Below are 27136 nucleotides of genomic sequence, written 5' to 3'. Positions count from 1 at the left end.
TGGTTGAAAAAATTGATGATGATGGTATTTTTGTAAATAAGAAGAAATAGTTAGGGTGTATTTGGTTTTTTGTTAATTTCGAAATTAATAAAAAAATAAATAAAAATGACAATTTTGTAAATAATTTAAAAACATAAGGATAGTATGGAAAGTTTATTGATGAATAGTATGGACAAAAAAAAAGGGGTTGGTTTTGGATTTGACTTGAAAATATGGGTTGGTTTTGAAAAACACCCACTAAATCATAATCACACCTTTAAATTAATTTTTGTTGGTAATTAACGACTTAGTTATTTAACTGATTTAACTAAATATTTAAATATTATTAAATAGTTATGATAAATTAATATTAACTTATATATATATAATTAATTAATAAATATTTAATGAAATAATAAGTATAATATAAAATTAAATATAACAAAAATTCATAATTTACTACATATTTAATTATATAAAATTTTAATTGTTAAATCAATGATAATTAATTTTACAAAATATAGCGATAATGTTTTCATCAAAATAACACATGAAAGTAAAAAGGGCAATTGTCAATAATAGCACATTTTGAAGTTTATGTCTCAAAAATAGCACTAGAAGGAGAAAGTCACAAAATGACATTCATTAAAGGGTAAAATATCCCTAGTACCTTGGTTTAAAATTAAATAAACAAACAAAAATAAATAAAAATAAATAAAATAAAAATAAAAAAAATGAAAAAAAATTATTTTTTTATAGTTTCAGATTATGTGTTTTTATATTCAAAATTTTTATAATTTTTTTTTTGAATTTTTTTTTTCGAATTTTTTTTTTATTTTTTTTCAAATTTTTTTTTTATAATTTAAAAATACTTTTTGAAACTGTTTTTAAAATTTTTATTTTTTATTTTAGTATTTATTTTTTATAAAATTTTAAACCCTAATTCCAAAACCCCACCCCTTTAACTCTAAACCCTAAGGTTTGGATTAATTAATCCAAGGGGTATAAGTGCATATTTACCTGTTTAATGAAACCTATTTTTGTGACTTTGAGCCTTGAGTGCTACTTTGGGAACAAAAACTTGGTTTGGTGCTATCCTAGTCTTTTTCTCAAGTAAAAATGACAAAAATATGCTACATTAAAGAGGTAAATTATAATTATATCCCTATTCTACAGATATATAAAATTAAATAAATATTTTAATGTTTTCTAAAAAAATAGAAATTATTATTTCCATATACATTAATTATGTCAAAGTTTGTGATCATGTGTGTTTCGTGGACAATCATTTTTCTTTTGCATTCATTTAAACTAAAATAAGTTTTAATATAAATTAAAATAATGTATAAAATAGATTAATATAATAAATAAGTGGACATAAATTAAGTTTTTAAGATAGTTTAGTTTTGCATAGTTCATTTTATATATTTGTTAATTTCTTTTTGGATTGATTATTTTCGTAGTTATCTTTTAACAATATTTAATATTTTCTACTCAAATTTTAGAAGATACAAACCCAGTATCCTTTTTCCCAAAAAAAAATAAAAAATTCATCAGGTTTTAATAGTGACTTCTTGTCGAACCAAAGGAATAGAGATTCCTTTTACTTAATAATCTCCCATATGCTAAAGCGTGGAGTCGTCATGGCAGAAGGCCTAGCTAATCACCATCACTAGAGAAGATGTAAGCAGTAAGCAAGGGAGAAAGTTAATCTAGAATGGAGGTTTAAAGGAAGGATCTAAATTGGTGTTGCTTGAGTATGCAAATTTATTGGTGGTAGCATGGATCCCTCATATGGTTTCAAGCAGACAATAGAAGTAAGAATTATGGAGGGCACCTCGTTGCACAGCTCCTGAACGGCCTGACGCATAGCTAGAAAAGTGAAGAGACAACCTTGCTAGGATTTTGAAGTGGAGCCAAATCAACATGGATTCAAACAAGGGAAAAGTGCCAATTTCGACCCAAACTATTTCAGTCGTGCCAAATACGACCCGAACAATTGATCAGTGCCAAATACGACTTCAACTCAATTATAATTCAAAAAAACTACCCGAACTTCTTAAAACGTGCCTAAATCTACATTGACTCTAACAGAAGTTAGTCAACCGTTAACAAAATAAAACGACGTCGTTTATATACGAGGAAAAGTGCCAATTTCGACCCCAACACTCTCAATCGTGCCAAATAAGACCCGAACAAATGGTCAGTGCCAAAAACGACCTCAACTCAATTATAATTTAAAAAAAAATTATCCAATTTTTTCTAAAACGTGTCTAAATCTACATTAACTCTAACAGAAGTTAATCAACTTTTAACAAAGATAAGACGATGTTGTTTTGATATATGTATTTTTTTTTAAAAATATGTTCATTTCGGGATTCAAATCCGTGCTGGGATATCCTTTTAAAGGGGCACACTAACAACTAGACTAAAATAATTTTTTGAAATATTATTACAAATTAAAATTCTCCATTATATAAACTACTATTCTTGTTCATCTTATCTAATTTAAAACTTTGGTGATTGCTTTATATATTTTAGTTATTGTTTAATTTGTCTAATATTTTGTACAACATATCTTAGTGAAAGAAAGGTAAAAGGCCTCTTAACATTTTTGAACAAAATATCAAAATATATAATATCAACTTTGAAAACTAAAAAAATTTCCACTTAATTTTAAAAATTAAAAATAATTTATATAAGAAAATTGTATAAATAAATTCAAAGTTGTAAGCATATTTAAGATCGTATAATAATAAATATTTATTATTTATATTTTAGTAAGATATAATTTTATTAAAGATATGATAAATAAGAAAAACACGTTAATGTATTTATATAAATCAGAAAAAATTGTCACCAAAATTTTTAGATTGGATAAGATGAAGAATAATAATAGTTTATATAATTTCAAATTTGTAATAGTATTTTATGGAATTTTAAAACCATGTTGTGATACCCTTTTAAATGGGCACACTAACAACTAGATATAAATACATTAACGTGTTACAAATTTAATTTGAATCCCGAAGATGGTCAGTGCCAAAAACGACCTCAACTCAATTTACCCTGTTAGTGTGCCCCTTTAAAAGGATATCCCAGCACGGATTTGAATCCCCAAATGAACATATTTTTTTAAAAAATACATATATCAAAACAACATCGTCTTATCTTTGTTAAAAGTTGATTAACTTCTGTTAGAGTTAATGTACATTTAGACACGTTTTAGAAAAAATTGGATAATTTTTTTTTAAATTATAATTGAGTTGAGGTCATTTTTGGCACTGACCATTTGTTCGGGTCTTATTTGGCACGATTGAGAGTGTTGGGGTCGAAATTGGCTCTTTTCTTCGTATATCAAACGACGTCGTTTTATCTTGTTAACGGTTGACTAACTTCTGTTAGATTCAATGTAGATTTAGGCACGTTTTAAGAAATTCGGGTAGTTTTTTTGAATTATAATTGAGTTGAGGTCGTATTTGGCACTGCTCAATTGTTCGGGTCGTATTTGGCACGACTGAAATAGTTTGGGTCGAAATTGGCAGTTTTCCCATTCAAACACCAACCAAGAACACTGACAAAGTAAAGGCTATAATATATGTTAAATCAAGATTCAAGAAGCAAGAAGCCTAAACCCCAAAAGGGAACTACATTGGAACAAAGTAGTTTCAAAGCCATTAAAGATGCCATGGCTGCGGTTAGCCTAATGTTATCACATGTTAGGGAAGAGGACAAATGGCTAGGAAATGTCCAAATTTATGAGTGATGATCCTCATTGTAACTGGAGACTATGAGTTCAAGACAAGAAGGAGGAGAACCACGCTGATCCATAACAGAAAACATTTGCAACTTGCACTTTCCTTGACTTAATTCTTTTGTAAAATAGTCAGATACTTTGCTAAACAGACAGTTACTTTGTGCCCTCTGACACACATTACACTTTGGTGGAAGCCATAGATATCTCACCACAGTTTCTACCTTTGAACCACCCTTGTCTTAAATGACATATTCTGGTACCAATGATTTTTGTAAGTCAGCTACAGCTAAAATTAGCCATATCTAACCTGGTGCATCAATCTGTATTGGCAACAACAAAGCACTTAAAACCCGTCTGCGAATAGAAATGACAAGTAACGGCTTTAAGATCATATTCTTCTCAGTAAACTTATAGATCAATCTTCCCACTTCCTGGATTGTAGTCTATGGTGCAACAGACCTAAATGAAAACTTATCAGCATAACTGGGGAGGTTCTGAAAACTTGTAGACTAAGTTCTCGGCCATAGTGAACCAAAGTTAGGTTACTCTTTGGTTGTGTGAGACTAATAATCACAATATTTGATGTGGCCTACATTGAGATCATCAAAACATTGAGACCTAATAAAATGGGCCAAAAGTAGTATCACACAAATTTAGCTTCCCCTCCTCTAGAAAAATCCGCTGCCTAGGAACCCCCTGCAAAAGTATTCCTCACATTCACATTCAGCTTCACGAACACATACATGAATCATTATTTAAAATGCTTTAAGTAATGTGGGAGTTTTTAATTACCAGATTCCTGAAGGCTTCTTGCTTTCCTCCCTGTATGTGGAAAATCCTTATTAGTTAATTATTAATAAACCGAACAGCAAGCACCATTGGTACACAATAATTTACCGAGATTTTCCAGAGAAGGCATCGTTGATTTGGTCAGGGGTTGGCCTTTCCGAGTATGTTGATATCAATACATACTTTTCTTTTCCATTTTCCTCAGTCACCCTCTTGTAAAGCTCATACCGATAAGGATAAGACATCCTTACCATATTAAATTTAAAAGATTCAGACTCGATTTTCGTGGGTTTCTTGATATTATATTCACATCCAAAAGGTACCTTAGAGCGCCCATAATCGGGTATTGTGTTCCAGCATAATAAAGTAGCCGAAATACATAGCAGTTGTCAAATGTTAAGGCGTATTCCAGCCTTTTTTCCCTGCCCATTGTCTGAGACACAAAACTAATAACGATAAGCAACCTAACTTTCAGATGGTTTTGTGTAAATCACTATGTGTGTGCTTACTTGCATTATGCCACTTGAAGCGGGTAAGTCCTGAATAACAATGTATATTACCCACAAGAGAGTGATGTTTACCAGATAGCCCTCTTTATCAAAAAATGCAAGTAGAAAAATGTACCTTGAGGCGAGGATTGATAAGTACAACTGGCCTCTTACCAGCAGCAGTAGTCATCGCTTGTAGATCCTAACCAAATGTAGTAATTAATACGTTGAAGTGAATGAAAATGAGTAGAAGTTTTAAGCTCCTTACATCTATAATACAGTTTCCAACGGCATTTTGTGGAGCCACTAAGATGAAAATGTCGTCTTCTTCATCAACTTCTTTACCACCTGAGAATCAATATATAGCAGGATCATTTGTATCCAACTTGATTATGCATCAAAATTTTCCACACACAACAAATTCTGAAGATTGGTGCAGTTCTGTAAGATTTTCTTGTGGTTAAACATGGTTTTATCTTGAAAAGTACTCTCAGTTTCGGATGTTACCAATTGCGCCAAGCTTGACGAAAGTTCCCAAAGTTTCATCATCACCCCAGTCCATATATTCTAAAATCTTTCGAGTGCCCGCCAACTGCAGTGGCATTCCAGCGAGTGCACCTTCCCCCATTGACCCCTGAACACAAACCTGGAAGAGGAAAGAAGCTTAATGAAACAAATAATTTCAAAAGTCTTCAGACAACCATGTCATGTCTTACCTTCACTCTTTTTCCATCATCTGCGAATGATAAAGCAAGAGTTCGCACCAGTTCCATCAAGGTTCCTATCCGGTAAACATCCTACGTATATCACAAATAGCTCATGATTGTTAAATAAAATTAAAAACTATATAATAAGACAGCTAGTAAAACGAATAACTTACCATTTCAGGATTTAGCTCAGGGATATTTATGTCTACCTATTCATTTCTAACACATCAGTCCAGTCAATTGTCAAATAAAGACAGACAAACTTAAGATTCCTGAGGATTGTCCTCACCCGAAGACGAGTGTTTCCATCTTTGATCGACCTAACTGTGGCTTGCAGAACATCTTCATAAAAATAAGATCTGATATCCCTCGAGTGAGGAATGTTATTCAATCTTGTCGGTATTCCTCTCCAGTTATCCTGAAAAAAAAAGGAAAAAAAATCTTAGATAAATAAGATCAGCTCAAATTTTACTTGCTAGCTAGGGTATTGTTCAAGGACCTGAACAGGAGATGCTTTATCTGCAAGGACCTGTTTATTAATTAGAATCGCTAGCATGAAAACAAGAAATAGAAGGAGTAGTTTAGTCCTAAAATTGTAAAGATCGACCATCAAACGTATCTAAGAGTCTATTGTTAACAAGGCCTGATTCAAAAACGGTAAGAACACCAAAAAGAGGGTTGTTTCTGACTTTCTGTGGAAGGAAGAAAAAGTATTTTCTGAATGATCTAATAAAGTTAAGACTGCAGGTACTGAAAACATATATTTATAAAGAAATGTGTGACTACTTGCCAGTCTTTATCATTCTATTTAGGTTTATCTGAGACAGAAGAGTCTGGGTCTCCTCAAAAACCATTTCTCTTGCCCTGTTTGCATCAATCTGTATTCAACAGAGATCAATAATAAGTTCCTAACACTTTATTGAACCAGAAAAGTGAGAAAGAAACAAAATAGTCCACTACCTTGATCATAACATCTGAGTAAGCGGAAATAATAGCTTCCGAATTTTGTTTGTATATCTGCAGACGTGCTTTTACCTTCAACAAAAACAGCCTCGTGAGTAAGGCTTAAACATTTGAGAAAGCAAGCAAGCAACAAATCCAAAAGGCAAAAACCTTTTCTTCAGTATCATCAGGGCGCATAACCAGTCTTGCTTTAACTTCGTCTGATTCGGGAGGGTAACTTTTAATATGATAAATTTTTCCAGTCACTGGATCCAACCTTCTACCAACACATCTCTCAATTAGAATTTCGTCAGGAACCTGTAATTAAGAATTGGCATTTAAGCAAAGATACATATATCCATTGATATATTGCCTTTTAACAATAATTGAGGAGAGTGATTTTTCAGGTACATCTAATAAGAGGAAAATGTCAGGTTTGACGTTTAGTTTGTCCAGGCTTTGCGCCTGAGCAAAAGTCCGTGGAAATCCATCGAGAAGCCATCCATTCTTTTTAGCATCTTCACGTGATAATCTTGCTGCCACCATCTATAGAAAAAGTGTGGAGGATAAGATATCAGACGAAGAATAGTAAAAACAATTTATACATGGGAATCAAGTAATAAATCATCAGTACCGCTATAACAATCTCATCGGGAACCAAACTACCCGAGTTCATAAACTCTTTTGCTTTCTTCCCAATCTCTGTCCCAGATGACACCTCTGCCCTCAAGAGATCCCCCGTTGATATGTGCACCAAACCAAACTGCATGGTGCAGCTCAATATTCAAAAAAATATTTAATGATGCACATTAAGCGTTTTATGTGCATTGTTCAGTATCATAGAGAATTGTAACTGCATATGCATAGTCACGCCACTCCAGAGAGAAGCTACCAGGAGTCAGAAACTATAAGATAAGAGACCATCGAAGAGTATATACCAGTGGTTTAATTCAGTGTTTTGAAGCTGTTTTAGTTTCTTCAAAGGATTAGTTAGAGAAGCGTTCAAAACATATGTAGTCAACTAACTAACCAAACACACACACGTTGTGGTAGAATATGTTTTAATAAATAAGTGTTGCGTTATGACAAGTGCGATTAGACTCTAAAACCATTCTTAGTAGCATGCTTTACCTTTTGAACGATGAGCTCACATTGAGTGCCTTTGCCTGAAGCTGGAGCACCCGAAATCATCACCTTCAATGGCTCCTTTACACAACACTTTACCTATGAAATCCACACAAAAAAAAAACACATTTATATAACTCTGCTATGAAATTGAGTTGTTTAATTAAATAGAGGTAACCAGAGAAGTGCATGTTGGGAATGATTGAGGAATTTGGCGTGGGGTGACGGTGAAGAAGATACTACTATTGCGACGGATGATCGGTGATTGGAAAAGAGACAGAGGAGGAGAAAGCAGCGACGAAGTGGGAAGAGAGGAGCGAGACGGAGTTGAAGACAAGTGAGCGGAGCAGAGAGAAAGAGACGCCATCGTCAAAGCCTCTCTCTCTCTCTTCCTCCCTTTGATCAAATACAAAATCTTTCATTTAACGGCCACCACATATATTTTTGGCAGAGGCCCCTCCTTCTTAAACAGAGTCTTTCCCACAACCACAACCAATTAGTTTATTTTTTGTTCTAAAAGATGGAACATTTCTCAGTATCATTCCAATTTTTATTGATTTCCCGAAATGACTTTGGTGATGATTGTTTTCCTGTTTTTTGGATTTTAGTTTCTTGTTTTTGGATTTTAGGTGATGATTGTTTTCCTGGTTTTTAGATTTTAGTTTCTGGTTTTTGGATTTTAGTTTCTAGTTTTTAGATTTTAGTTTTTGGTTTTTGATTTTGCAGTAGATTTTGGTTTTTTGAAAAGCATGAATGGTTGTTTTAGATTTTAGTTTTTAGTTTTTGATTTTGATTTTAAAACTAATAGAATAAAAATATTATTCATAGTATTTAAAAAAAAACTGTAAACAGAAAATAAAATTGTGTTTAAATACTAAAATATTTTTTATTCATTGATTTCTATCGTTATTTTTCTGTAATTTTTTTGGTTTTTCTAAAATTAAAAATAATAAATATTTTTTTTAATTTTTGGTTTAACTATATTAATTTATTATTTTTGTTTCAAGCTGAGATATACTAAATACTAATAATAAAATTTGACTTACTATAAAAATAAGAAATATTACATACTTTACCACAGTAAGATAAATTTATTTATCTTAGAAAATGTTTAAAAAATAATAAAATAATTTTATTCTTTGTCTTGAACTGATATAAATGAATGAACCTACATTCATATATATTATATGACAATACACAATTAATCATTATTTTTAAAAACAAACTAAATAAAAATTAATTACATTTTAAAAATTGTGCTAGAAGTAAATAAATTTACGAAATTCAAATATATAAATAAATATCAATAGTTCGATCTTAAAGTGATGTTTAATAAATATAGAGAATCTTTTAGTTTAATAAATCAAAAATAAATATCTACATATTATCAGTAAAAATATTTACATTTGTTTATTTTGAAATTAAAAATAAATAATTATGTTAATTTAAACTTTGTATAAGAATTTTATTTTTCATATTAGATTCTAGATGTAAAATATTTTATTTAACTTTAATGATTTGGAATAATTACTATTTATCACTTTAACCCTTTCTTATTAATATTTGCTTATATTAATATATAAATATGGAAATAGTTTAATAAGAAACAAAAAAAAAAGTTTACAAAACCCACGTACATAGTTTAGAAAAGCAACAAAACATGGTTTTTGGTTTTTACTTGAAAATAGGTAGTTAACCCAAAATCTGGTTTCCCTATTTTTTAGGAAATCTATTTTTATAAAATCTTGATTGGTAAAATAATGGCTTTTACAAAATCAAAAACCAAAAACTAGTTTAGAATCTGCAAACAATCAACCTTGTTCCCCACTTCATTTTCAAATCAATTTTTTTTTAATATTTAAAAAGAATTGAATATGAAAATTCAAAAAAAGAATTGAATATGAAAATTCAAAAAAAGAATTAAAAGTTCAAAATGACATCTACTATGAACCTCTGGATCCCCTATATATTATTTGAGAAGCATTACAACTTTTTTTTGTAGCCACATGTCATCACTAGGATGATTCTTAGAATCATTAGAGAAATATGTTGGTCCATCTAATTATATAATAAGTTTTTTATTAAACTAACAATAAATTCATTATTAATGTATTTCATTATTTCCTTAAATAAAATTACGGAATTGCCTAATGTGGTTAAAGTATATATATGACAATTAATGATTTTGAATAATAAAGATTTGATAAAAATAGTGTATATTCTATCATATTTGTTTAATTTTAAACTATTATATAAATTAAACAACCACAATAACCATATAATAAAAAATTTAGATTTTTCTATATATGTTGTATTTTGAATTTTGAAAAACGATTATAAATTACTAAAACTGTTAAAAGTTTCACATTGAAATGATTACAAAATTATATAAGTAAAAAGTATAATTTAATTAATTATTAATATATATATATATATATATATATATATATATATATATATATATATATATATATCGTTTTAAATTAAACTATAAACCATATAAAATACATAAATCGTTTAGTTTCAAAATTTACTTTGAACAATTTTTTGGTAAAAGTTTTGAACGAACATTGACAACTTATTTTTTAAAAATTATAAATTATTAAAACTATTAATCTCACAATGAAAATTTTGTTGTTAGTAATTTAAATCTTTTGCTATAAAAGATACAAATGATCAAAAACACTATATGAGTAGAAATCATCATTTAATAGACATTAATATTAAAAATATACTAAAATATACTATGTATGTTAGTATCATTTAAATTTAATTACATATCCTATCAAATATTAAAAAAAAATTGGATTAACAAAATTGATTTATATGTTCACACCAATTTAATTATATATTTAATAGTTATTGGCTTTTAATTATTCAATATATATTTATTATTTCATAATATGTAAAAATATTTAATACATAAAATAATTTTTATATATAATGTTCATCCCGCGCAAGGTGCGGGTCTTAACCTAGTTGCATAGTATTTCTCATCTTCAAGAAGTTTAAACAGCCTCCTTAAACCGTGAGCCTCCAATCCTTAGCAAAGTTTCACCCAAAAAAAACAATTAATGCACGAATCACGACATGAAACCAATAGTAATTGTCGCATGCATAATAGCCAAGACAATGACGAGAGAATATCCATGATAAAGAGTCGCTGAAACGGGTCTACTCAAGCTCTTGATGTTGAAACCGAGATAATTTATAGAATATATAAAGCTGTACATATTCTAATGCAAAAAAGATCTCCACCACCATTTGTAGTCTTCTACACATAAATGAATGTATGTAACCTCATCACATACCACCACAAGAAGGATCATGATAACAAAGAGGAACTTAGTAGAAAAGGCCCATCTAGATGCTGGCCACGATGAAAACAAGCTCGATGAATAAGGTCCCAAATGGAAGTGTTCCAGCGCCAAAAACGAAAAGCCATGATGGGTATTTTTGGACTGCGACTTTTTGAGAGATTTATTTGGTTCGAAATGAAAATTTAATGTGAGACTCCAAAATAACCACTGATTAGAGTGAGATGCAAAACCACATGAGGATGAGGATGACAAATAGAAAAAAAAAAGGAATGTCCTCCAGTATTGTGGCTAACCCATAGAGGGATGTATCAGAAAACGCAATACCCAAAAAAGCAAGCAGCTTTCCATGCAACAAACATTCATCCAGGGTGTTCGCCAATGACGAACAGAGACGTAACCATCATCAATACCAAGAATGATGCATAAGAAGAGTATACCCGTAACGTGTTCCACGTGAACCAACGAATATCAAACAAGATAGTTACAAGAACCATGCCAAGAATCTGCACACAAGAGCGAATTGTTTGATGGAGCCCACACAACATCACCCAAGACAACTCTTCGTTCATATGAGCTTGAGCATCCTTGTCCAGCTCCTCATAACGGGTCAAATTCTGCCTACCAGTCCTCAAGAATATCACAAGGAAAATACTCGTCAAGAAAGTGATGACCATAAGAGAGTTCAAGATTGAGACCAATATAACTTGTAACTACAGTATCTAAAAAGCATCTCTATTTCGATTGGAGTAAGAAATTTTTTTTTTTATCAGCAGAAAATTATTTTTAACAAGTGAAATAATCACCAACTTCATACTTGTGAGAATAACTACCCGAACACTGGATGGATGCCCCTCAAACTGAAAATTTTATTTTAAATATCCCCAATTAAAGTGCTAAATGACAGTTGCAACCATGAAAATTTGAAGATATTACATCATCCAACCAGAAAATATCAACCCATTTCAAAAACCAACAAATAAAATTAAAATCCAACCCATTCGATTAAAAAATTTGCAATTGGGTCCCAAAATTAAGTAAAACCATCCAACTCGGTCGAGTCCAATCCCAAATTCCAAGCCTTATTTACTTGTCTCTTCACTTTCCCTCATCCACATAAATCATTTCGACAGTGATTTAGGTTTTTTTTGTTCCTATTTGATTTGTGGACTTGAACTTCTAAAAGGGAAAATACATGGTTGGTGGGTGTATGTGTTGTAGTCGTAGAAAGGGGGTATCGAAGAAATTCATATCGGAACTGATTTCTCCGACCAGATCAGAGTGTGACAGAAAAGGGCAAAAGAGTTGTATGGTTGTCACCATCTATGTTCCCCTAGTGGGGGCGAATGAAACCTCTCTCAGTGGAACCGACTGAAAGCTCTCCCATAGTGACAGCTCATGCAACGGTACATATTTCACGTAGATAGAAGTAGATAGTAACTGAAATCACTACATATACAGTGTGGAAAGACTAGGTATAAATGGGAAACACTACTCTCTTCGTCCTTGAACAACTAGGTGGGACTTGATTTTCGTAACAATATATATATATATATATTGCAGGAAGAGGAGGATGAAAGTGAACCAATGCAACCACTGCGAATGTACTTCACATTGATGGCGTAAAATAAGCAAATCAAGATAACAACGAGGTGTTAGATCATAAAGGCGGTGAAGACACTGAATTCATTGAAACATCCACTGAAAGAAGGCGACAGGAGATGGATTGAGACTTTCCCAACTGAAACACAATCTTGTTATTTGGAATCGATGGTCTGAAAAAACTAGGAGAATTAATGGATTCTTGAGACAGGGTTGAAGGCTTCTAGGGCATATCCAACACACAATCTACATCCAAAGGAATTTTAGATTGACGAAGAGAACAAATGGCATAGATGAAGAGGGAGTCGTCGCAATTCCGTATCAACTAGGTCAGCTCGTTGTTGCAGCTTTCGTCAACACAGTCATAAAGAAAAGTGTGATTAGAGCTATCAAATGGTCAGGCCGTCTGTGGGCTAACCCAATCCAATTCATTTTGGACGGGTTGTGGATGTGCCCAATTAAAAAATGGGCTAATTGGAGAAAAGACTAACTGGTACATGGTTTAACTCGGCAAAGACCAAATCGACAATGGGTGTCCATGAGCCTCTCAAAAACATACTTCCATGATTTTGACAAGAAAATTTAGTTTTACAGCTTTGACAAGTAAATGTAGTTTTACGGTTTTGGCCAAAAACATTGTTCTAGTGGGAAATCAAAATTTACGGTTTCGATGAAAATCGAAATTTCACAATTTTGAGGAAAAACGTATTTTTACGGTTTTGGCGAGAAACACACAATTTTATGGTTATGGTGGAAAACATAATTGTTTGGTTTTGACGGGAAAGCATAATTATATGGTTTTGGGGGGAGAAATGTAGTTTATGGATTTGACGGGATAAGAAAATTTTATTAATTTGGCGGAAAACACAATTTTATGGTTTTGAAGGAAAAACGTAATTTTATAGTTTTGATGGAAAAATATAATTCTTTAATTTTGGCAAAAAAACATAATTTTACAGTTTTGATGAGAAAATATGATTTTACGGATTTGACGGCAAAACAATTTCTTTAGCGAGAAAATGTAGTTTTACGTTTTTGGCGAAAAATGTAGTTTTACAGTTTTAACGGGAAAATATTATTTTACAGATTTGACGGAAAACATAGGTTAATAGTTTTAAAACATAATTTCAATGTTTTGGAGATAAAAAATTATTAATTAATAGTTAAAATTATAATAAATACTATTGGACGTTCATGGATCTGTGTTTATGACATTGTCTCTGGTCTTCGGAAATATTTTGGACGATTGCCCATTCTCAACCACATTAATGCTCAAAATTAAAATGGTCAATCTGGACAAAGCTCAACTGCGTGCTAAATGAACCATTTAACAAATCGCCAATCTTGTCGCCATGGAGCCGTCAAACCCTGTGTAAAATCAGATTTAGTGAAAGAATAATGTGTATATCATGTGTAAGTACGTATTTATCAAAAGAGTTTTATGTTATTCACGAAACTATCTTAAAAATTTGTGATAGAAAATAACACTTTGGTAACACAATATAAACTATTTTAGATAATGATAATTATAAAAATGATCAATATTCAATCCTTTATATACTAAAGCACAAGTTACTCAACCAATTATATTCTAGCATTTTGCCACATAATTTAAAATTTTTAAAAAAATTAAAAAATTAAAATGTAAATGGCTAAACGTTCACTTACGTAATATAAGTTTTTACAAGAAAATCAAAAATATTCTCTCAAGTCCACACCTCCACGATCTAGCATTTTCCGAATAACTAACTACTTCCACTATATCATTTAGACTTGTGCAAGGTTATTCTTTTATTGCAGGTTGCTTAAGAAACACTTTTTTCTCCTTCTCTAATCCAGTAATCCACAAACTCGATGTGGACATGCAAAGCTTATTCTCAGAGAAAATTTGTTAATTCATAGCATATTTTATCTTATTCTACTCTCCATTAATCTCTTTAGATTTTACTCTTTTTTCTATTTTTGCTATGATTTTTATCATTCAGACCTCACTTGCTCACATAATGTTTTCTTCGAAAAGGTCAAGGTTATACTTTTTTCCTCATGTACACAATTTTTTAATTGTAAATGTGCTAATGAACAGGAGACACCAGACAAGGAAATTGATCATTCTTAAAACTTCTTTACTTTTTGTGCAGTGTAAAAGAACAAGAAGATGCTTTGTATGGTGAGTGGAAATTTTCAGAAGCAGGCGCGACTGAGCAGTCTCAGGTATTTTGGTATGACCAATTTATATTAGTTATGTACTTTTCAGACATCGAATTGGTTTTATGTTCAATCCTTTTGAATAATCTTAAGTGCTCTTTTTCAACTATTTAACATTCTGACTTCTGTAAACTTTGCACGTTGCAGCATATTCAATTGAGTTTTTGTATGATTTTCAGGTTTCTGTGATGTTGAATCTATTGGAATGGATGAATTGACAGCTCCAAGTGTCCTATACTTCTACTCATCATTCATCTTCACTTGCTTCATTAATCTCTTATTTCCAAAAGAAGAGTGAATAATTTTGTTTGTATATGTTATCAGTTTACGCAAATAATTTTGGATTTACTACAAATTTTATGTCTCTTATGCTGGTCTTCAAAAATCTCTATTTAGTTTGTAGCATTTGCATAAGTCACTCAACCAATCCTTTATATACTAAAGCACAAGTCACTCAACCAATTATATTCTAGCATTTTGCCACATAATTTAAAATTTTTTAAAAAATTAAAAAATTAAAATGTAAATGGCTAAACGTTCACTTACGTAATATAAGTTTTTACAAGAAAATCAAAAATATTCTCTCAAGTCCACACCTCCACGATCTAGCATTTTCCGAATAACTAACTACTTCCACTATATCATTTAGACTTGTGCAAGGTTATTCTTTTATTGCAGGTTGCTTAAGAAACACTTTTTTCTCCTTCTCTAATCCAGTAATCCACAAACTCGATGTGGACATGCAAAGCTTATTCTCAGAGAAAATTTGTTAATTCATAGCATATTTTATCTTATTCTACTCTCCATTAATCTTTTTAGATTTTACTCTTTTTTCTATTTTTGCTATGATTTTTATCATTCAGACCTCACTTGCTCACATAATGTTTTCTTCGAAAAGGTCAAGGTTATACTTTTTTCCTCATGTACACAATTTTTTAATTGTAAATGTGCTAATGAACAGGAGACACCAGACAAGGAAATTGATCATTCTTAAAACTTCTTTACTTTTTGTGCAGTGTAAAAGAACAAGAAGATGCTTTGTATGGTGAGTGGAAATTTTCAGAAGCAGGCGCGACTGAGCAGTCTCAGATATTTTGGTATGACCAATTTATATTAGTTATGTACTTTTCAGACATCGAATTGGTTTTATGTTCAATCCTTTTGAATAATCTTAAGTGCTCTTTTTCAACTATTTAACATTCTGACTTCTGTAAACTTTGCACGTTGCAGCATATTCAATTGAGTTTTTGTATGATTTTCAGGTTTCTGTGATGTTGAATCTATTGGAATGGATGAATTGACAGCTCCAAGTGTCCTATACTTCTACTCATCATTCATCTTCACTTGCTTCATTAATCTCTTATTTCCAAAAGAAGAGTGAATAATTTTGTTTGTATATGTTATCAGTTTACGCAAATAATTTTGGATTTACTACAAATTTTATGTCTCTTATGCTGGTCTTCAAAAATCTCTATTTAGTTTGTAGCATTTGCATGCTAGAAGAAATTATATTACATGACTAATAAATATGATTGATTCATGCAGATTTTAAAAGATGGGGAAAGAGTAGAAAATCTCTATACAAAAAATACTATTAACAAAATGAAATTACAGGTATAAGTACTGTATTCTACTTAAACATTTATCTAAAAAATATCATATTTTACATGAATTCATTCTGATTAATATTTGCTTTTTGCAAAATTAAAATAACAGTCATGAGATAACACTATCATTTTGTGATTTCTTTTGAAAGGCTACTTGAATATCAAGTATATATTATTCGTTTATTTATTGGTTTTTTTAAATTATACTATATAACTAGAAATATATTCCTTTCTATATAAAATATAATGTCTTCAAACGTTCAAAACACAAAATTCAAGAATATATGAAGAGTCCAAAGTAGAAGACATTTGAAGAGTTGACGGCAAATGGATTTTCCGTATTATAGTGTTTTTTTGTGCCCAAGAACCAAAAGTTTGTACTGTTAGAGGAAGACGGCTTTGTATCTATCAAGCAAGTACATATCAATTCTTTGGTGGTGTGAACAAAGAAAAAATCAACTCTTTGGTGGAGCTGAAAATCAAGTTTTTTTTCTTCTTTAGTTAAATTTAAGTACATCGGCAACGTGTGTGTTATATATATATGAAATTCCACGGTTAGTAATGCTTTATAATACATGAATTAGTTTATGTATATATAAGCATAATGATCACGGGAACTAACACTGTTAACTGTTGTAAGAGAAACATACCAAAGACTACACAAACCTTGCAATCAAATAAAATGAATTTGAAAATTATAATATCACTTTGTCCGTCAAGAAAAAGAAGAACAGATTGTTAGTATCATTCTAATAGAACTCAAGTATTGCACCACACGGAGAATTAACATCCGATCGACAATCAATTTTTGCTACAAATAATACTATTTTAACTCCAATCATTTTCTTTCCCCGTACGCAGTACGGGATAGAATACTAGTTTAATTATATATTAGCAAACATAAATAATATTAGTATTATTCAATCATGATAGTAGGTTTAGTAAGTCAACCTTCGTATATTTTAGTTATAGTTTAGTCAACTAACTTTTAAAGCACGTTTTTATTTTTTTGGAAGAAATTGTTTAATTATAATATTGTAGTTATATAAAAAAATTAATTGTTCATTAAAAGTATTAATAACTTTAACCAATATAACTTTTAACTTGAGTACTCAAAGTCGAAAAAAATAATATAGATATTTTCTTACTAATCACATATGATATTGATCACTTATTCATTAAAATTCGCATTTGTCTACACAACATATGAAACTTTGATTTTTTTTACAACCTGAACCTTTGTTTTCTACAACCTGAACCTTTGTTAAACTGTATACAACTATCAATCTAATTTTTCTATTACCAGATACTCGGTTACTTTTAGACCATTAGTTTTCACCAAAAAAAATTAAAATTTCAACAATATTTTGATTAAAAGAAAGAGACTGAAATTAGACGCAGAAATACTAAGAGGTAGTTTGGTCAAAGATCCCGAAAAGAGAGCCATAACACACACGCACACGCTTCTCACGATCGATCGCCAACTTCTTCAACCACTATTTCTGCTTAACTATAAAAAACATTAATAACCCCAAAATCAGAATTCATTCATCTTTGACAATAATAAAAACTCTCTTTGTAAACGACAACGCGTTCACAGTGATTCTCTTTCACGGTGAATGATGGCTGCTGGATCAGTGGATGGGATCTTCCGTAACATCTTCGAAGGATGCATCTCTAGCTGCGACGCTTCCATCGAACGACGTCCATACCACAAAAACTGCAGCTGCGCGCTTCATAAAAGATCTTGTCGCCACAAAAGGTCCGAGGTTGCCTGGTTCCCTATCACACGGTCCTGGAGCGAAGGCAATAGTATGGCTCTGCATCTCACCTCGTCTTCATCTTCCTCTAATCTCCACTCGCTTTCATCGTCTTCATCTATTTCTACGCTTGCATCGTTATCTTCTACAGCTTCTTTGACCATGTCTGATATTGATTCCTCCATTGAAGGCTTAAAATATTAGTTAACACATTCAATTACCTATTTTTTGAAGAGAGTCAAATGATTTTTTTCGTTCTTGTGTAATTAGAAAGGTTTCTTGGGTTGCTTCCCAAATAAAAAGAATTTGAATATCATTTGTTTTATTATTTATAATTGTAATGGTCAAATATGTGAATATAAATTGTAACGGTCAAATATATGTGAATAAAATTTGTAATTGTCAAATAGATATATCCTAACCCAGGAAAAACCTGACCTCTCCGAAAAGCCCAACCAACCAGAAAAGAGGTTTGGTTCCAGTTCGGTTATACAAAATAACTCGAAGACTTTCTCATCAGAGATTCCGATTCAGTTCGGATTAAAACTTGGAACTAATCGGGTACCTGACATATGAATAAGTCATACGTTATGTGTGACTACTAGGATGGATGTGATTTTCATAGTAAAATTTAGTGTGGGTTACCACTAGAGCTACATCTACGAGTAAAGAGATTACTTTATTAGCTGGAAGTGATTTTCATAGTACAAATTTTCCTTACATACTAAGGTTTTTTAACCCTACAGATATAAATATATATAAGTGAATTTTTTTGTCTAACTTTTTTTTTTGGATTTTGACAAGGATGGACTGATCGTTGTGCTACCGATCGGCCAACCAAAGCAAAATATCTAAAAGAAAATTTCGTAAATAATCACCTGGGATTGACAGTCCTCGACAATCAGATCGGCCGATCCCTACCACACAGATTCAAAGCATATTACGACAAACCAAATAATTAAAAAAAATACAAAAATGTTCTATACAAAATATGAAGAAAATGAAAAGGGAAAAAGAGATGTTGGAAATGCTTGTGTAGAGGGTAGTTCAGATGTTCTGATATTCGAGAGCATGGTTAAAATGTGTATTTTAAACATCAGTTTGACAATAAATTTATTAATAAATTTCAAGTATGTTTATTATGTCACTGTAATCTATACTATTATTTATGAAGTGATTTGGCTTATTTGTCATGTTCTCCATGATTTTAGGTAATTTTGCTTACTTGTCATGTTTTTATTAGTAGGTTTTAGCTAAATCATTGATTTATTATTTGTTATTAGCTGAATCATTAATATATTAATTTAAAATTATCCTTAATGAATCTTGTATATAATTAAAAATGAATGTTAATAATATTAAATTTCTATGTTATATTAAAAACGAATTTTAAACAATATCTTTACTGAATTTTATACATAATTTAAAATGAATTTTATTTTAATAGTATAAAGTTTTGTATGTTATATGTTACATTAAATATTGATTATAAAAAATAAGATTATTCTTATATATATTGTGTTGCTATATGAAGATAATATTTTATTATAAAAGTTAAAAAAGTTAAGATAAAAAAAAACAATTGATAATTAAATATTAGTCAAGCAAAAAAATTATATAAAGATATTTTCTAAACTATTTCTAAGATATTAGTGTTTTAAAAAAATTAACACAATAGTAAGTATATATTTTGATAAAAAAATATTTGACATGTATAAATACTTTGATATTTGATTTAACTATTTAAAACCATAAATAATAACTTATTATGTTGGTTTTAGATTAATAAAACATAAACTAATAAGTATTCATAAGAAGTTTATGCCCGCATGTGCGGGCTAAACACCTAGTTTTCTAAATTTATTAACTTTTTAAAATATTCTAATTATTTTTTCGGATCACTACAAGGGTATAATGTTTAGTGTTGGTCAAATTTGAATTTATTGCTTAAGAACAATAATATTCTTTTTAATTTTATTTTATAAAATATCCAAGTTCTATCTTCAATCAAAACAAAATTTAGTTTTTCTTAATCACATCCACATCGTTAAATTTTCTAAAATAATATTTTAAAAGGTGTATTCAATTGAAAATTTTAGCTGATTTTTTATTAAAATGATAATTCATGTTATTCAAACATTAATTTAAAAGATTACTTTAAAATTCGGTGTTATTAACTACTTCAAAATCTATTGTTACTGAAAATATTTTAAGATTTGAATTTTAAGATTCATCTAATAATTTTAATGTGTTTTGATAGAGAAAACAAAAATCACAATGCATTGACAATCATGTTGCAGTGATTAATTCAGCTATGCTGGAATGGAAGTCTTTTAGAAATTATGAATAGATAGATGGCTTCATCTAGCATGCATTGAAGAGCAGTTATATTGGCATAAGTCTATAATTCAATGAATGATCTTGGGAGATCAGAACATTAATTTTTATCACAATGCCTGCCAGGAACGGATTGTCCGAAACAATATTAATCTCTTTATTTTACAGAAAAATGCAATTCTCACTGATTCATCCGCCATCAAAAGGGAAACAGTGGATTACTTCCTAACGGTAGACACAAGTAAACTGTTGTCGATCCAATAAGAAGTTTGATGCGTAGACACAACAGTAGAGAAATTGTTCACCTCTATATGAAGTAACCCAAACGGTAATTCATTGGGTACCTCTTATACAGCAGTGAGACAGTAAAATTTTGGTCTCAGCAGATCTTGACGAGACGGTGATGATCATAGTTATTTAGAAAGTTCCAATTAGAAAAAAGCAGAGTTAAGAACAGGCACACTATAATCTTCTTGAACATGTGTTTCAATTAGACAACCAAAAGATGGTTTGGTAAACTGAATCCAAAATCGAACACCCGTATGTTTGTGCCTTTTTCTGAAACCATGGGTATTCGAAGATGAAAATCAATATCTTCATATATAGTGTCTCCGTGAGGAGGCTTGAATTGTTTGTTTGTTCTTGACACCTTTATTCTGATATTTATTTGTTCCATTGTTCACACTTGGATTGCTTTTCTGATTCTCCTTACTACGGTCCCCTTTATTTGTTTTCCATTTATTTTCTCTTGGCTATTGCAGCTTGAGACTCCACTTAAATATCCTCATTAGAAATGTCTTCCTCAACCTCTCCTTCTTCCAAGTCGTTGCTGAGCAGATGGTACTAGAACAGTGAGCTAGTAGCAGTACGATCAATGTCAGTATACTTATTAGATTGCTTATTTTTATGCGACCAGATGGTGACTTATTCTAAGGTACTGTTGACCATTATTCATTGTCTTTCTGAACTTTGACATTATCATTCACTTCCTTAACTGGGACCTCACCATTGTATCCAGTTCCTGGAGAACTTTCCTGATCATGAGTTGCCACTATTGCAGGATATTGGGTGATGCTTTTATCCGTATTGAGGTTTAGTTTTGCCACTTCCAGCACAGTTTTTTTTATGTCAATCAACTTTGAATTCTCACTGGCTATTGCATCCTCAGTATCTGAGGTTTTCTCCATGGTATAGTCCCCACATTCTTATCTTTTAATTTTTTTTTTGTGTTGTTTATTCTATAATTTTTTCTTGATCTATTTATTTTTGGAGCAAGTCTTATATGTGTTTCCCCATTCCTGGCATCCCTAGCACTATGGTGGAAGCTATGGATAGCTAACATGGATAACAACCCCTGAACGAAGGAAGAAATACTCACTAGGAGGGAGTTTTCAAGATTCAATACAAGCACTAAGCAAGCAACCTCAAGTCTAACACAACACTCCGTGTTTGGGTGAAGTTTGAATGTCTTCCCGATAAAATTACCAAAGAATGTGAGGTCCTTATGGGAGAAAAGATGAGCTGGTACTCCTCTTAGGTCAAGGGACGGTTGTGATGTCGGGATGATCGAAAGTTGTTACAGGGTTTCATTCCCGTACAACCAGAGGGACATCTGTAATATGCCAGAAGTTTCTTTTGAGGACCTTACTTTGAGTTAAGGATTGTCTATGTGAAACAAGATCGTCATAAGGCTGATGAACTATGCATCTGTTGTGATTGTTTGGGATTATGTCCAACTCTTTATTATCCGATTAGTGTAATATTGTCCACTTTGGACATAAGAGGCTGGCCCGCATGGATTTATATTTTGGTGTCTTTCCCAAAATGTCTCGTACAAATTAGAGTTAGACTTCTCTTTATATATTAGACACTCCTTGTCTAAACTTCCGATGTGAAACTTGGAAGACATCTCTCATTATTCTCCTCAAACTTAGGACTATACACATCTTGTGTGTTTTTGCTTTAGTGAATCATCTTGGTACCACCTTGTACCAGTAATCGCAGGGTTTCCTTTGAGAATGTTTTTCCCACAAACGTTTCTGCCACAGACCTCCTCTTTCGATTTGAAGGGTTTCATTCCTACCTGAAGGGTATTTTTGTCTTCTTGCAGATCTTCGTCAAACTTGGTGTTCTAATACTAATTGTTAGGACTGTGAAATTCCATGTCCAACTCTTTAATGTCTGATTAGTACGATATTGTCCATTTTGGCACTAAGAGACTAGCCCACTTGGATTTACTTTTTGGCTTCCTTTTCTAAAGGCTTTGTGCTAATTATAGTTGAACTTTTATTTATATATCAGATACTCTCTTTTTTAACTTCTGATGTGGAACTTGGATTGACATTTCTCATTCTCCTTCTCAAACTAAGGACTACATCATCGATCTTAACAGGTTTGTCTGGTAAGGACTAAATCCTAATTACCTACATGGAGAGTACGTCCCACAAAATGTCCCATAATATACGCTGACCATAATGGTTCAGAGTCTTAACAAAATCTTCTCTGACAATTCCATATTCACAACTCTTTCCTGAAAATCAACCAAGGGTGAGAAATGAATGACATTAGAACTTTAATTTCCAAGAGCTTTTGATTTTGGAAAATCAGTTTATGAATAGGTTTTAGACGGGGAGTGGTGGAGACATGGGCCACCAAGCGGGTCATTCCATTCTCACAGCCGTCTCTCAACAACAGAGCCATGAAGTTTAGGGAAGATGGCTGGGGGGGGGGCTTCCAAATTTCAGATATATAAATTTCCAGACTATAATTTTAATGGTAGAATGTGGATCAATAAAAATTTGATTTAGGTCTTTTCCAACATCTAAAATCAGAATATAATTTTAAAATATATAATTTCATATCATTAATAATTTTAATATATATATTAAATCATTTATAATATTGCATTATATTTCGTAATATATATTTATATAATTTTATATTTTATTTTAATGATATTACTATTTCCATATTGAAAGGAAAAATTCGATGTCTACAAGTATTTTGATATATGATAAAAAATATAAAATTCTGATTGGAATATGATCCAAATAGTTAAAATACAAATCAGGCGAATCCCATAAGAAATGCGGGTTAGAAGAGAAAGAAAAAAGAAAGAGCGAACGAAATGTGTCGGCCCGGTCCAGTAATCAATCATACGGTACCTTGTTTAAACGGCGTCGTGGAAGAAAGCTAAATATCAGAGGAGAGAGAGACGTTGCAATCATTCCACCAATGGCATCATCATCATCCATTCTCATCCCTCCGATTCTCTCCGCTTCCATCAGCCGTCGCAACCTCCTCCTCTCCACCACAATCGCCACCGTCTCCCCGTCCCCTCAGATTCCTTCCCCCGACGTAACAATCACCGACCGCGTCTTCCTCGATTTCTCCCTCTGTCCCACTTACTTCCGCTCCGATCCCTCCGCCACACTCTCCTCCACCACGCCTTGCCCCGACTCCACTCCTCTCGGCCGCGTCGTTCTCGGTCTCTACGGCCGTCATGTTCCCCTCACTGTCTCCACTTTCAAGCTCATGTGCACTTCCTCCTCTACCTCTTACAAAAACACTCCCATCCACAAAATCTTCCCCGGTCAGTTTTTCCTCGCCGGAAGGCAAGGATTGCGGCGAGACACGGCGGAGGATGGTCCTCTTAGTTTGCCTCGAAACACCGACGTCGTCAATTCCAAGTCGTTCCTCCTCCCTCACGCTCGTCCTGGACTCGTCTCTCTTTGCTTGTCTGAAAACGACGACGACGATGAAACCAGACTCGATCCTGAGTACAGAAATGTCGAGTTCTTGATCACTACAGGACCTGGTCCTTGTCCGCAGCTCGACGGTGGCAACATTGTCTTCGGAACTGTGCTTGAAGGTATATAATTAAGTTGACATTTTTCTTAATGTTAGAGTTTAATTTCAAGAAATCAAAATCTCTGTGCAGGGTTAGATGTGGTGACGAGTATAGCTGCAGTGCCAACGTTTAAGCCGTCGGAGAAGATTCGACAGTTCAACGATTTTGCAGAGTTTCTGGGAGATGAAAGAGCTCAGAACGCAAGATCATTGTGGAACAGACCTCTCAAGACGGTTTTCATTAGTGACTGTGGAGAGCTTAAGGTCACTAAGCCTTCTCTCTCTCCGTCTCTGCCTTGAGTATATATGTTGTTTGTGTCAAATCTTTTCTTATTTTGTGTTTATAGTAATCCTCTGCTTCTTCTACTCTCAACAATTATAATTCAATTCTACTCGAGAGTTCTTCTGCTGGTTGCTAAAGATTAAAATATACAAGAACTTATAGTTAAAACACTGAGAAATATACCTGAAACACCTTGTCATATAAAATCTGAATTTAGTATTAACCTTTGATGTTGTGGTGGTTCTTACTTGGTGTCTGCTATTATATTATTATATTATCATGACAAATTTATCGGGAAAACCCGTGAAGAATCAAAATCATAGCTTTTTCCAGAATTGTTATGCTTTTTACCTTTTGATTCTTCATGGTTTTGTTTGTTTGTTTTTTTGCTAAAATTCATGGTTTTTTTGCTGCCTTCTTGTAATTGAACTACTAGGTGGACCGCCCGCACGCATGTGCGGGTACTTATGTTACATGTATATGGTTAATATGAAAAATTCGATGTTACATATTGATATTTATACTATGTTCATATGAACAAAGAATACATTAGAACGTTTAGAAAACGATCACATTTAACACTAATCTTAAAACATCAGAAAAATATAATTGAGAAAAAATAAATATTTCACGCATAATCCCAATAAAAAAATCAGCCATGAAATATAAAAGAGAGATTTAAATTACCTGAGATTTATTATCATTGGTTTTATTGTAACAGCAGAGATGATTTACGGTTTCCTTCTCTAAGCTTTGAGTCAGAAAAGAGGTAATTCTAACAAAAATATTTAAAGATAACAAATTATATAATTGATAAGACAACATCAATGAGTTTCACAGTTTTTAAAAAGCTTTGAAATTACTTTTAGCTCTCAGACGTACCGAAGAGGATCACGCACAATAAATAAATTGCACTTGATTATGATACATATCTTATATTATATTCTTGATAAGTGATTTAACTTTATAAAAAAAAGAATTACCTTTTTCGAAATGGATGATCAGTTCCTGGATAAATAGAGTTGTCTCTTTTTGTTAGTTGAAACACTACTGATGCAAAAATATAGATAGAGATACAACATGGAGATGAAAAGAACAAAAATAAACGGAGAAGAAGAATCTCCCATAAAATTACCAGTAATGGTGTTCCCGTCTATGAGTTACTTATTGATTATCATAGACCTGCGCAAGATCACAAAAGTATAATTTAAATTATAACGATCAAAAACATATGAAAACTTAAAAGATAGATGCGTGAAACTAATGTGGGTGGTGCGATATTTATATAGCAAATTAGTTTAAGTTTCTAAATGACCTAGTTTTCAAGAGAAACAATGAGATATAATATCCTCTAATAAATTTTAATTCAGCTATGAGATAAAATATCTTCTAATAAATTTTTAAAAATATTATGGTTATAATATATACATAATTTTGATAACTCAAATCTTGTTATATATATATATATTTAAATATTATATGCATGATATTATGAAAGAAGATATTTTGTCAGTTGATTGAAACTGGTTTTTGATAAAACAAATCTTACTATAAGGATTTAAATAATAGATAATAAGAAAAGAATAAGGAATTTTAACGCTAAAATCCCCCAACTAAGTTTGTTTTGAGCAAAAACCCCCAAACTAAGTATTTAACGAAAAACCCTATAAACTAACACTACAAGAAAACGTAGCAGTAACAACGGCATTTTACGAGGAAATTATTTCCTCGTAAATTTACATAAGCTTTACAACGCAATTACGACGCGACATGACTTCGTCGTAAATTCGATGGTAATTTACGACGAAATGTATTCGTCGTAAAGTTAATGTAAGTTTACGACGAAAGTACGTGGAATGCAAAATAGTTGTAAACGTTACATCGACATTACAACGAATCATGTTACCGTTACATAAAGGTGAAAACGTGTATTGAAAGTGCTTTAACTTACCTAAGTTCGTTGTAAACACGTTGTAAATTTTCCATGTAAAATCCATGTAAAACTTACCATATTTCTCTATATATATGTCATTTCCCACAACTCTCTTCCTCACAACACACAACTCTCTTCCTCACAACACACAACTCTCTTCTTCTCGAACCACCAATTACTATTTCGAAGATAACGATAACGAACATGAGTCATTCGTCTGTCTGCCAATTCAGTAGAGCGATAAGGAGAAAATGGAGGGAAGTGAAGTTGGTTTATACTTGAGTGAAACCTCCGACCATCGTCAAAGGTTCCTCTCAAGTACAAACCAGCTGCACTTCCGTCCACTTTCTCCTTGTCGTTCCACTGAATTGGCAGACAGACGAACGACACAGGTTCCTTATCGTTGTTTTAGAAATAGTAATTGGTGGGGTAACAACGCAATTACGACGAAACCAA

The 27136-nt window shown here is 31.8% G+C and overlaps 3 protein-coding genes and 1 pseudogene across 4 annotated transcripts; 2 read left to right on the top strand and 2 right to left on the bottom strand.

Annotated features, from left to right (window-relative positions):
• Window positions 1-4196: 4196 nt before the first annotated feature.
• LOC106418928 (adenylate kinase 5, chloroplastic) lies at window positions 4197-8225 on the bottom strand. 2 transcript variants are annotated; one of them, XM_048738570.1, is made up of 19 exons: window positions 7966-8225; window positions 7794-7886; window positions 7297-7425; window positions 7074-7208; window positions 6834-6980; window positions 6681-6755; window positions 6511-6598; window positions 6220-6269; window positions 6010-6138; window positions 5894-5929; window positions 5730-5810; window positions 5521-5659; window positions 5282-5361; window positions 5150-5215; window positions 5035-5064; window positions 4849-4958; window positions 4634-4771; window positions 4529-4558; window positions 4197-4432 (listed from the first exon to the last, which is right to left on the bottom strand). In XM_048738570.1, exons 1-19 carry the CDS (start codon window positions 8152-8154, stop codon window positions 4405-4407), a joined length of 1773 nt encoding a protein of 590 aa, XP_048594527.1. In that variant the 5' UTR covers window positions 8155-8225; the 3' UTR covers window positions 4197-4404. The 2 variants fall into 2 exon arrangements, with proteins under 2 accessions (XP_048594527.1, XP_048594528.1); XM_048738571.1 differs by having other exon boundaries at window positions 6220-6239.
• A 2645-nt stretch (window positions 8226-10870) lies between these two features.
• Window positions 10871-11919, bottom strand: LOC125576906 (annotated as a pseudogene).
• Window positions 11920-17717: 5798 nt separating this feature from the next.
• BNAA08G07180D lies at window positions 17718-18691 on the top strand. Its single transcript, XM_013859619.3, has one exon. The coding sequence runs from the start codon at window positions 18138-18140 to the stop codon at window positions 18480-18482; it is 345 nt and encodes a 114-aa protein (XP_013715073.1). The 5' UTR covers window positions 17718-18137; the 3' UTR covers window positions 18483-18691.
• A 5019-nt stretch (window positions 18692-23710) lies between these two features.
• Window positions 23711-24871, top strand: LOC106418959 (peptidyl-prolyl cis-trans isomerase CYP28, chloroplastic-like). The gene is made up of 2 exons (XM_013859692.3): window positions 23711-24486; window positions 24556-24871. The coding sequence occupies exons 1-2, from the start codon at window positions 23850-23852 to the stop codon at window positions 24762-24764; spliced, it is 846 nt and encodes a 281-aa protein (XP_013715146.2). The 5' UTR covers window positions 23711-23849; the 3' UTR covers window positions 24765-24871.
• Window positions 24872-27136: the final 2265 nt, after the last annotated feature.

This window comes from Brassica napus, chromosome A8 (genome assembly GCF_020379485.1).
Source record: "Brassica napus cultivar Da-Ae chromosome A8, Da-Ae, whole genome shotgun sequence".
NCBI classification, from domain to species: Eukaryota; Viridiplantae; Streptophyta; class Magnoliopsida; order Brassicales; family Brassicaceae; genus Brassica; species Brassica napus.
This window is presented reverse-complemented; position numbering and strand designations above follow the sequence as displayed.